This window comes from Melanerpes formicivorus, unplaced genomic scaffold (assembly GCF_026170545.1).
Source record: "Melanerpes formicivorus ecotype bairdi unplaced genomic scaffold, bMelFor1.0.p_v2 SCAF_83, whole genome shotgun sequence".
Lineage (NCBI taxonomy): Eukaryota > Metazoa > Chordata > Aves > Piciformes > Picidae > Melanerpes > Melanerpes formicivorus.
In genome coordinates, this window is record NW_027142435.1 from 2356370 (window position 1) to 2367919 (window position 11550).

Here is an 11550-nt window from a genome sequence, read left to right on the forward strand (position 1 = left end):
GGCCTGAGCCCTCATTACCAAACTGTCCCCTCCATTGCCTCCCTTAGAGGGGAGGTGACCCAGGGCTATGCCCTCAGGACTCCCCTTGAGCCCCTGGCTGAGGCAGGATGGAGCCATGGGACCCCCAATACCACCCCCCACAGAGAAGCCTCAGTCCAGAGCAAAACTAACCAGAGTTTATTGCTTCACCAGCAGCCCTGGCCCTGCAAGACCAAGGGCTTGAAGGCACCCAGAACAAAAGGGACAGGGGGGATCCAACCAGGTGCTGGAGATGACCCCAGGAGGCACTTGGGGGAGCCAAGGCACGGGTGACAAGGGGGCAGGCTGGCAGGGGTCCCCCCATGGAGGCAGGCACTGTGGTTATGGGCAAGGTGTGCCAGGCAGGGGTTAGTAGCTGCTCCTACTGAGGCTTGCTGGGGGACACCACCACCCCCACCCTGGAGGCTGCTACTTGGCCTCCGGCTCCACGAGGGGCTGGCCTGAGGGGGCGAAGGGTCCCACCAGCCAGGTCAGGGGGGGGTTGTGGGCCACGTGCTCCACCAGCTCATCCATCAGCTGGCGAGCCCTGGCGGCGTGGGCGCGGGCCTGGGCCAGCACGCCGCCCGTCACGTCCTGCAGGGAGGCGGCGGAGGCCAGCGAGGCGCGCAGCCCCTCCACGCTCTGCCGGACCTGCCCTGCCTTCTCCTGGATGCTGGCAGGGAGGCCCTGCAGGCTGGACACCAAGGGCTGGCAGGAGCTCTGGAGCTGCTGTGTCAAGCCCTGCAGCATGGCCAAAGTGCCTGACTCCACCGTCTGCAAGGGGACGAGAGGGTGGTGAGAGGTGGGGGGGGTGACCCCAGCCCCCCCCCACTGCTCTTCTCCACCTACCTCTGGTGGCACCAGGTCCTTGCCACCGCCTGGCTGCTTCTTGCTCCACTCCAGCCACAGCTGCTGCAGCTTCTCCTGCCCTCCCTGCAGCTTCTGATCCACGCCCTGCTTGAGGTGCTCCACCTGGCAGGAGAGGCAAAGCCTGGCATGGGTGGGCTGCTGCAGCCCCAGGGTGGCACTGGGGAGGGGGACACACACTAGATGGGTCCTACCAGATCAAGGGTGCGCTGGAGCTGTGCCAGCAGGTCCTGGCTGCTCTGGCGAGCGCTCTGCAGCTTGCCCAGGGAGTGCTGGAGGGCTCTGTGCTGCAGCTTGGTGGAGAGGGAGCCCAGGCGCACGAAATAGCTCTGCTGCTGCTTCTGCTGCTGCGGCTCAAAGCCCTCCACAGCCGTGGCCAGCTTGGCTGTGGGAGAGGAGCTGCTGGGGTGGCCCCACCACCACCACCACCCTCACCCTGCCCAGCCTCTACCCACACCTCTCCAAGGGGACCTCCAGCCCATGACACATCTCCAGGGGCTGTGGGAGAGGAGCTGCTGAGGTGGCCCCACCACCATCACCACCCTCACCCTGCCCAGCCTCTACCCACACCTCTCCAAGGGGACCTCCAGCCCATGACACATCTCCAGGGGCTGTGGGAGAGGAACTGCTGGGGTGGCCCCACCACCACCACCACCCTCACCCAGCCTCTACCCCCTCCTCCAAGGGGACCTGCAGCCCACAACACATCTCCAGGGGCTGTGGGAGAGGAGCTGCTGGGGTGGCCCCACCACCATCACCACCCTCACCCAGCCTCTACCCCCCCATCTCCAGGGGGTCGTGAGGGGCTGCTTACCCAGCTCCTCATCAGTCATGGGCAGGTAATGGTCCACCAGCTCCTCTGACTTCTCCAGCACGGAGCCCACGCCGCTCACCACCATCTGCCCCACGGCGCTGCCCATGACGGTGTTGACTCCGCTGCTCACAGCTGACTTGGTCAGCTCCACGCTGCCCTGCACAGCTTCCTTGGTCCTGTCCATCACCCCTGTCACCCGGCTGCTCACTGCCTCCCTGGCCCCAGCCACGGTGCTGGTCAGGACATCCTTGGCCCCAGTCACTGTGGAGGTCACCAGCTGCTTGGTGTCTGAGATGAGCTGTTGGGGGGGGACCACAAACCCTCTGCTCAGCAGTGCTGAGGAGCACCTCGAGGGTGCTTGAATCACAGAATTTCAGGGGCTGGAAGGGACCTCGAAAGATCCATCCAGTCCAACCCCCCCTGCCAGGGCAGGATCAGCTACACCAGGTTTGCCCATCCCACCCCACCCAGCTACCTTCTCTGGGGGGTGCTGCAGGATGGGCAGCTTCTCCTCCAGCTTATCCAGCCCCTTGCAGGCATATTCGTTGGCAGTGGAAACTGCAGATGACAAAAGGGATGAGTTGCAACACCCTGCTGCCTTGGGAGAGCTCTGCTAGGGCTTGGGGGCACCCCAAAACTCATGGGGTGCTGCCCCCCCCACCCCCTTCCAGCTTCTCCAGCCCTTCACAGGTGTATTTGGTGGTGGTGGAAATGGGAGATAAGAGCTTTTCCCTGTCCTGCTGCCTTGCAAGAGCTCTGCTAAGGGACAGTTTGGGGGTACCCCAAAACTCAAGAGTTCTTTCTCCCCCTTCAGATTCTCCTCCACCTTCTCCAGCCCTTTGCTGGGGTATTTGGTGATGAGGGAAACTACAGACATGAAAACTGATGAACCTGAACAGTTTGCTGCCTCACAAGAGCTCTGCTAAGGGCCTGGTTTTGGGGGGAAGCCTCAAACTTGTCAGGTGCTGCCCTCTTCCATCATCTTCTCCAGCTTCTCCTCCCAGGGATGAGGGAAGAGCTTTTTCCTGTCCCACTGCCTCACAGGAGCTCTGCTAGGGCTGTTCTGGGGGCACCCCACACCCCGTGGGGTGCTGTCCCACTCACTCTGTGGCTCCAGCTTGGTGAGGAGGGGCTGGGCCCCGCTGACGGCCGCTGCCGTCAGGGTCCTCACTCCCTTCTCGGCGGCGTCGCAGACGGACTTGACGTAGGGGTGGCGATCCTTGGTGGAGGCGTAGGCGGTGGAGACCATGTCGTAGGCTGAGCTCACCAGGGGCAGGTTGGCCACCCGTGCCCCAATGCTCTGGGGGGGCACAACGGGGCCAGGGTGAGGGTGTGGAGATGATGGAGCCCCCAAATCTCCCAGCCGATGTGGGACACCATGAACCCTCAACTTCCCACGCGTGGTTTTGGGGTAACCTGAGGACTCTCCCAGCCCATCCGAGGGTAGGATAACCCCAAAGCCCTGTCCCCAAGCAGGGACCCCCCCTGGAGAGCCCCACTCCCGACCCCTCCGTGCACCCACTGACCTGCTGCTCCTCAGCCTTGGGCTGCACCGTCGCGGGCTCGCTGGTGGCCATGGCGGGGGCTGCCGGGGGGGGAACACGGAACCGTAAGTTGGATCGGAACTCCCCAGACCCACCCACCCCGCCGCAGGCCAGGAAAGCCCAGGTCACCCCCTTCCCAGGAGCAGGCTCTCACCTCGGAAAGCTCGGTTTAGGCCTTGGGCTCGCCCCCCTCCCTCCCCTCCGTTCTTTATAGCCCCGGAGCCCGGCCCCGAGCGCATGTGACCGGGAACACGCCCAGCGGGGCCGGCCCGGGGCGGTCCGGGAGCACCGACCCGTGGGGCCCGGTGGGGCTCGGGGTGCCGGGGCTGGTGCCGTGACCCCTCCCTGGGACAGGGCTGCACCGACCTCTGCCACCGGAACCCCCCGGACCGGGCTGCACAACCCACCCTGGGACCGGCACCCCCGGGACCAGGCTGCGCCGGACGCCCCAGGACTGGATCCCCCTCTCAGGGACCGAACTGCACTGATCCCCACCGGACAGGGACCCCCACACACACCCGGGACTGCACCGACAGCCCCCGGGACCGGGCTGCAGTGATACCCCAGAACCAGATCACCCCCGGATCAAGCTGCACCGACCCAGCCAGGACCGGCACACCCCCGGGGCCGGGCTGCATTGGCCACGCCATGACCGGATGCCCGGGACCGGGCTGTACCGATCCCCGCCCCGGGACCGGGATCCCCCTGGGACCGGCCTGCACCGATCTCCCCTAACACCGAACCCCCTTGCCCCGCAAACCCCACCGGCCCCTCGGGGGAATCCCAGTGTCGCCCCCCGCAACTTGCCCAGCAGAGGTCAGACTGGTGCCAGCGGGTGCAGTGCCAGGAGGACGGACGGACGGACAGTCCCAGGGAACCCGGTGCCACCCTGATGGCCACCGTGGCGACGCTGTGCCCACAGTGTCAGGGATGCCCTGAGCCCTGCCCCGTGCTGACGCTAAGTGGGGCGAAGTCCAGTGCTAGATGCTGGGGGTCACAGTCCAGGTGCCCGGGCACACACATGGCACCCTGCTGCCACCTGGCACCTCACTGGCACCCAGCCAGCACCTTCCACCCTCGTAACCTCCCGGCACCCTCCATCCTGGCACCTTACTGGGACCCTGGCACTTCACTTGTCACCCTCCACCCCAAGACCCCACCAGACCCCTCCACTTAAGCATCCCCCTAAGCACCCTCCACCCTGGCACCTCCCTGGCACCCTCCCCTGCAGTATCTTGCCAGCACCCCACTGGCACCTATCCCAACACTTCACCAGTGAAGCCTCCCCACAGGGCTGCCCTGCACCCCCAGCTCTGTGCCAAGCCCTGGCACCACCCTGTGGCCTTGTGGCAGCCGGCGCTAGAGGCTGTGACTCATTTTAAGGCCCAAAAAGTTGTTTTCTTCTTCCTTCCAAGCTTTGGAGGCTTCTAGAACAAGAAATCCAAACATTCCCTGGCTCTGGGGACGCCACAGGGAGCCCCAGACTCCACCACGGGCAGGGTTGAGCCCGTGGTGTGACCTCCACATGCCACTGTCCCTTCTCACAGGAGTCCCACGCTGGGTCATGGAGTCCATTGTCCCCTCGTCCCCCGTGGGCATCGGGGGCTGCTGCTGGGGGTGCTCCCGTGGGTGCTGCCCTAGCCCGGCAGCGCTGGCGGCTCGGCGCTAGCTGCAGCACCGCGGGGCGGCTGGCACATGGTGTGTCCCTCCCACGGTGATACAGCCCTCCCACTTGGCCATCTCCACGGGGACATCCTCCGGGTACTCCACCAGGGCAGGGGCGAAGGGTCCTGCCAGCCAGGGCACGGGGGCGTGCTGCCCCACGTACTCCAGCAGCTCGTCGATGTTCGACTGCGCCCTCTGCATCGTCTCCTGGCTCTGCGCTAGCACCAAGCCCGACAGATCCTGGAAGGTGTGGACGCGGGAGAGGGAGGCCTGCACGTCCTCCACGACGTGCTGGACCTGCCCGGCTGTCTCCTGCACGCTGCTGGGCAGTGCCCGGGCGCTGGAGACCAGGCGGGCGCAGGCGGCGTGGAGCTGGCGCAGAAGCCCACGGAGCATGGCCAGGGTCCGCGGCTCCACCTGCAAGGCAGTCGGCAGGCAGTGGTGGCCCGGGGGTGCGGTGGGCATCCTGCCCGGCCCAGCTTGGGCCCCATACCTTGGTATCCTTCAAGGGCATGGCCCCCCAGCCTCTATCCTGGTGTCCCCTATGGACACAGGACCCCACCCCATACCTCACTGTTTCCCATGGGCAGCCCTGCTCTATTTCTTCAGTGGGCATGGCCCCCAACTCCATACCTTGGTGTCCTACGTGGTCATGGTTCCCCAACCTGTATCTTGGTGTCCTCCACGGTCATGGCCCCCACTTCATACCTTGGTGTCCCTCACTGGCATGAACAGCCCTCCTCCCCATCCCTCACTGCCTTCCCTGGGTGCAGGTCCCCCCAGCATACTCATGACTCCCACAGGCACCACTGCTCCATACCTTGCTCTCCTCCACAAGTGTTCCCCCCTCCCCCCCCATACCTGTGTCTTCCATGGTGCCCCCACCCAGTACCTCACTCTCCTCCATGGGCACAGCATCCTGCTGGCTCCAGTCCTGCCACATGCGGTGGAGATCCTGCCGAGTGCCGTTCAGGGGCTCCTCCGTGCCCTGCCCTCCCTGCTCGATCTAGGGGAAGGGACAGCAAGGTGGGAGTACACCGCGGGGGTGCCAAGATGGCACGGGGCTGGCACAGTCCCTGTCGCATCCTTACCAGCTTGATGACGTGGTGGAGCTGGGCCAGGACCTGCTGGGCGCTGTGCCATGCCCGCTGCAGCTCACCCAGTGGGCGCCGCAGGGCTCGGTGCCGCAGCTTGGCCGAGAGTGAGCCCACGCGAACGAAGCAGCTCTGCCGCCGCCTTGGCCGCTCTGGCGCGGCCACCTCCACGCCTGCCACCCCTGCTGCGGGGTGAGAACCATCTGGCTGGAGCACCCCACGCTGGAGCATCCCAAACTGGGCACCGGAGCACACCGGCACCGAGCTGAGCGCTCCCCATTGCGGGGGTGATCATTGCCCGTGTGATGCTTGGCCATCAGGTCATGTGGAGATGTCACCAAACAGCCAGGTGGCCTCTGCGGTCACCACTGCTGTCACATGGGACCAGCTCTGGGCACCGCTGCCCTGTGCTGAGCTAAAAATACCCGGGTGGGCGGCGCGGGGCTATCTTTGCCTCCCGGTTTCCAGGTGAGAGTTCACCACCCACCACCGAGCCACGTTCCCCAGCTTCAGCTTCCCGGCTGATGGGGACTGTCCCCTGCGTGGTGTCGTGGTGGCTGTAGGCACCGTGTGGTGCTGAGCGCTGCCCTGGCACCGCTGCAGGGCCCAGGGGGCACCCAGGGAGGTGCTGGGCAATGCGGGGGGGGGGGGGGGTTCCAGCAGCCTCAAATCTGGGAGATGGTTTCCAGCACCACTCACCCGGCTCCTCCTCCGTGCCAGGCAGATACCGCTCCACCAGCTCCTCTGACTTGCCCAGCACCACGTCCACCCCTGTGGCCAGCAGCTGCCCTACGCGGGACCCCACCACGGTGCCAACGCCGGTGCTCAATGCCAAGCGTGTCCTCTCCATGCCACCCTGCACGGCGCCGCGGGCCAGCCCCACCGCACCGCTCACCGTGGACGCCACCAGCTCCTTCGTGCCTGCCACCACCTGCGAGGGGACAGCACAGGGATGTCTTGGCCAGCCTGGACCCCCCTCCACACCCCCTCCACACCGTGTGGCCCCCGGGGAGACGTTACCTGCTCTGGGGGGTGCTGCAGGATGGGCAGCTTCTCCTCCAGCTTATCCAGCCCCTTGCAGGCATATTCGTTGGCAGTGGAAACTGCAGATGACAAAAGGGATGAGTTGCAACACCCTGCGGCCTTGGGAGAGCTCTGCTAGGGCTTGGGAGCACCCCAAAACTCATGGGGTGCTGCCCCTCCGCCACCCTCCAGCTTCTCCAGCCCTTCACAGGTGTAACTGGAGATGAGAAAAGAGCTTTCCCCTGTCCTGCTGCCTTGCAAGAGTTCTGCTAAGGGACAGTTTCTGGGGGGCCCTCACACTCGTGGGGTGCTGCCCACCTCCAGCTCCTCCTCCAGCCCCTTTCAGGTGTATTTGGTCATGGTGGAACCCAGGCACGAGGGAAGAGCTTTTTCCTGCACCGCTGCCTCACAGGAGCTCTGCTAGGGCTGTTCTGGGGGCACCCCACACCCCGTGGGGTGCTGTCCCACTCACTCTGTGGCTCCAGCTTGGTGAGGAGGGGCTGGGCCCCGCTGACGGCCGCTGCTGTCAGGGTCCTCACTCCCTTCTCGGCGGCGTCGCAGACGGACTTGACGTAGGGGTGGCGATCCTTGGTGGAGGCGTAGGCGGTGGAGATGGCACCGCAGGCCGAGCTCACCAGCGCCAGGTTGGCCACCCGGCTCACCACGCTCTGCCAGGGGTTGATGCTGGTGATGATGGTGTCCCCTGTGCCGCCCACAGCCCCCCAGACCCTCCTTGCACCCCCAACCTTCAGCTCCTGACCATCCTCTGTCATCATGGCGGTGTGGGCTGACATGGTGGCTGTGGCTGCTCTGGGAAGAGAAGGATCACAGGGTGACGGATCCCAGGGGGAGGCCAAACCCCATGGTTACCCCCCAGCCCCCCCAGCATTCTGAGGAAGCAGGACACTGTGGGTCTGAGTCCAACAGACACCCCCTCCCAGCCCCCACTGCTCTGAGGGCTGAGACCTGTCAACTCATGACAGGAGTGGGAGAGGGCTGGAGGCTTCTGAGCTGTTTGAGGGGGTGTCAGGGGAGTCTGGAAGGGATTTGGGGATGAGGCTAACCTCTGTCAGGTCCCCTTAACCCCTCTCGTGCCCCCCTCATCCCTCCTTAAGTTCCTCCCATCCCAGTCTGGAGCTGGGAACGGGGCTTGGAGTGATTCAGTCCAGGCTGGGCTGCTTCGCCTTTCGCAATCCTGTGCTGGGGACGTGCCGCCAGTCACTATCACCTCGGCTGGGACAGCCCCAGGACCCACGGCAGCCCCGCTGCTGCTTTGCCCCTCAACCCCCAGCAGCGTCGCTGCTCCCCCGGCCCGGCCCTACGCACTCCCGGGGGCGAGTCCTAGGTGGACTTTGGGGGAGGCTTGTGAGCAGGTCCATGGCAGGCGGTAGGTCCCCTTGGAGTTCCTGGGTGTCCCCCTGGGTCTTACGGGGGTGGGGGCAGGACCTTTTGGGCCGCTGGGGCGATCCCCTTGGGTCCTAGGTGGCAGGTCCCGGGCGGGGGGGGGGGGGGGAGGGGAGAAGGTCCCCTTGGATCCCTGCGGGTCCCATGGGGCAGGTACCTGGAGGGGATCAGGAACCGTTGGGGTCCCTGGGACGCTCTTGGACAACCATCAAGGAGAGGGGCGAGAGGCAGGAGACCCTTGGGACCGCCCCTCACCTCTGCCCCACTCCAGCCCACCCGAAGCCCCCCGAGGCCGGACCCAAGGACCCCCTCTCGGGACCCCCCTCCAGTCTCCATCCTCCAACCACGACGATGTCCCGGGGTCCGTACTTACGGCGGGGGGTGGGGGTCTGTCCAGACCCCCTATCGTGATCGCGATCCCTGGATGCGACCCCTGGCCCCCGCCCAATTTGGGATTCAGAGTTGGCGGCGGGAGCCAATCAGCGAAGGGGCGGGGTCTAGAAATCACCAATCAGGAGGGAGGGGCGGGCCCAGAGGCCGGGGGCTGGGCGGTGCCGCCACGTGGGGCCCGGTCGTGCCCCGGGGGCCGCGAATGGCGGGGACAGGCCCCAGCCGCCGGCCAGCCCTTGTGTCCCCACCCCCGGTGTCCTCTGGCCACGTGTCCCCACCCCCGGGCACCCGGTGGTGACTGTCCCCGAGCTGGCTGTCCCCATGCCAAGCGTCCTCCCCCCTTGTGCCCTCCCCATGCCTTGTATCCTCCCCACCTCTGTTCCCTCCAACCCCTGCCCACACACCAAGGGACCTCTTGCCAGGTGTCCCCATGCCAAGTGTCCTTTTGGCAAGCATCTCCATACCAAATGTCCCCAGCCCAGGCGTCCCCATGCCAGGTGTTCCCACACAAGGTGCCCCCATGCCAAGTATCTCCATACCGAATGTGCCCGAGCCAACCAGCGGCTTGGGAATGGGCACAGGCAAGGGCCACAGTGGGGGTATGACCCTTGGCCATGCCACCTGTCACTGCCTTATGCCCAGGGACTTCATAGGACAGCACACAGGAGAAAGTGTGAGGTGGCACCAAGTGACCCTGTTTAATGTCCTCTTGTAGGGTGGGGATGGGGACATGTGCCAGGCAGGATGGGGACAGGCATGTGGGACACCCTAAGCCCGGTGGGGAGGGGCTGGGTGCCACTGGGATGGGCATCACGGGATGGGCATCACAGCATGGGGACAGGGGTCCCTGGGATGGGGACAGGGGTCCCTGGGATGGGGAGAGCTGCACCCCTCTTTCCCTGCCTCAGTTTCCCCAGGAGAGCCCAGTCTCAGCTGGGGACAGAGTGGCAGGGAGGGAGGTGACATGCCCAAGCCCCCAGGGTGACACTGAGCCACTTGCCTAGGGTCCTGGAGGGCTCTGGCTGCCCCCCTTGGTCCCACAGCCCCTGTCCCCAGCCTGGCTCACCTCAGCCACCTCCCGTCCCCGGTGCCGGGGGGGGCTGGCACAGAGGGTGTCACGGGCAGTGACAAGCCGTGGGGCCGCCCTCTGCAGCACCTCCAGCAGCTGGCACCCGCAGTCCCAGGGGTTGCCCGAGATGTCGAGGTCCAAAGGGGGGCCTGGGGGCCGGGGGGGCAGCTCCAGTGCCTGCAGCCGGTTCTGTGCCAGGTCGAGGATGCGAAGGTGACGCAGGGGCACAAAGATGCCAGCGGGCAGTGCCTGCAGCTCGTTACCCTGCAGGAAGAGGAGGCGCAGGCCGGGCACGGGCATGAAGGTGGAGGGCAGCAGTGTGCCCAACTGGTTGCCCTCCAGGTCGAGCTTCTCCAGTGCCCGCAGCCCAGCCAGGGCACCTGGTGCCAGGGTTGCCATTCGGTTGTGGGATAGGTCCAGATTCTGCAGGGAACGCAGGGGGCGGAAAACCTCCGGTGGGAGCTCTGCCAACGCGTTGGCAGCCAGGTCCAGCCACTGCAGCTGTGGAAGGTGCTGGAACCAGGTGGGTTTCAACACCTGCAGCTGGTTCCCCCTCAGTGCCAAGTGCTGGAGGTGGTGGGCACTGGTGAAGATGCCAGCAGGGAGGTCGGCCAGGAGGTTGTCGGTCAAGTCGAGGACGCGAAGGGTGGGCACAGGGCGCAGGAGGGGCTCGGGGAGGGTGGTGAGGAGGTTGGAGGAGAGGTGGAGCTCCTGCAGCCGGGGCAGCCCTGCCAGGGCATCGGGCGGGAGGGTGGCCAGCGCCGTGAACTCCACCGAGATGGCCACGGTGGTGCTGGGCAGCCCCCTGGGGAAGGTGCTGAGGGTGGGCTCCGTGCAGACGAAACGGCTGGCACTGGGCTGGGGGGAGCACGGCGTGGCGTGGCCCACGGCCAGCAGTGCCGGCAGCAGCAGTGGCAGGATCCAGCCTGGTGGCTTCATGTTGCTGGGCTGTGGGCAGGCAGCCATCGTCACCCGAGGGTTGTGCAAGAGCTGCCCATGTGGGACCACTGCCCACTTGCGGGGCAGGAAGATGCCCTGACCCACATGTTGCCCCCTCCCTGACCCCCCTCGGCCCCCCATAGCCCCCCGCAAGCCCTGCCCTCACCTTCCCAACCGCTTGCTGGGGCTCCACAGGGACAGTCCCGGCTCTGTGGTGGCTGTCACCCAGGCGTGGGGGTGGTGGCCTGGCCTCATGTGCCGGCTGGGAAATCGCCAGGGTGCCAGCATCCGGGGCGGGGACAGGGGCCTGATGTTCCCCATTGCACCCCATGGCTCTTAAGGGGAAGTGGCATTGACAACCCCCAGCCACCCTCACCCATCTCGGGCACCCCAGCACCCAGCACCTATGCTTGGGGGGACGCTGAGACACAGCCTGTGGTGGGTGCTGGGGCTGGTGGATCCCCTGCCACGGCACCACTGCCATGGTGGCACAATGAGTGGTGACCGCTGGTTGCTGCACGCTGAGCATGAAGGAACTCACTGCATGGGAGAGGGGGTTGGAAGAGGCCCTGGGGTAGGGGGGAGCTGGCACAGGTTGCGGGCACTGGGATGAGGGGGCATGGTGGGGGTGTGAGTATGGCTGGGTGGGGGCACTGGGAGGGTATGACCAGAGGTGTGGGTGCAGGGATGGGTGGGTGGGAGCAGGGGGGTGGGGTGCAGAGG

The 11550-nt window shown here is 66.0% G+C and overlaps 3 protein-coding genes across 5 annotated transcripts; all 3 read right to left on the reverse strand.

Moving 5' to 3' along the window:
• Nucleotides 1-154: 154 nt before the first annotated feature.
• On the reverse strand, nt 155-4183 carry LOC137454628 (perilipin-3-like). Of its 2 annotated transcripts, none has more exons than XM_068164747.1 (8): nt 4051-4183; nt 3226-3284; nt 2804-2999; nt 2175-2257; nt 1700-1997; nt 1080-1270; nt 868-990; nt 155-792 (listed from the first exon to the last, which is right to left on the reverse strand). In XM_068164747.1, exons 2-8 carry the CDS (start codon nt 3274-3276, stop codon nt 448-450), a joined length of 1287 nt encoding a protein of 428 aa, XP_068020848.1. In that variant the 5' UTR covers nt 3277-3284; nt 4051-4183; the 3' UTR covers nt 155-447. The 2 variants fall into 2 exon arrangements, with proteins under 2 accessions (XP_068020848.1, XP_068020847.1); XM_068164746.1 differs by lacking the exon at nt 4051-4183 and adding an exon at nt 3398-3497.
• A 311-nt stretch (nt 4184-4494) lies between these two features.
• Nucleotides 4495-8926, reverse strand: LOC137454763 (perilipin-3-like). 2 transcript variants are annotated; one of them, XM_068165024.1, is made up of 8 exons: nt 8803-8926; nt 7772-7835; nt 7498-7693; nt 7023-7105; nt 6702-6933; nt 6000-6187; nt 5801-5914; nt 4495-5325 (listed from the first exon to the last, which is right to left on the reverse strand). In XM_068165024.1, exons 2-8 carry the CDS (start codon nt 7817-7819, stop codon nt 4909-4911), a joined length of 1278 nt encoding a protein of 425 aa, XP_068021125.1. In that variant the 5' UTR covers nt 7820-7835; nt 8803-8926; the 3' UTR covers nt 4495-4908. The 2 variants fall into 2 exon arrangements, with proteins under 2 accessions (XP_068021125.1, XP_068021126.1); XM_068165025.1 differs by having other exon boundaries at nt 6000-6184; nt 8803-8925.
• Nucleotides 8927-9493: 567 nt separating this feature from the next.
• Nucleotides 9494-11345, reverse strand: LRG1 (leucine rich alpha-2-glycoprotein 1). Its single transcript, XM_068164754.1, has 2 exons — nt 10994-11345; nt 9494-10836 (listed from the first exon to the last, which is right to left on the reverse strand). Exons 1-2 carry the CDS (start codon nt 11309-11311, stop codon nt 9820-9822), a joined length of 1335 nt encoding a protein of 444 aa, XP_068020855.1. The 5' UTR covers nt 11312-11345; the 3' UTR covers nt 9494-9819.
• Nucleotides 11346-11550: the final 205 nt, after the last annotated feature.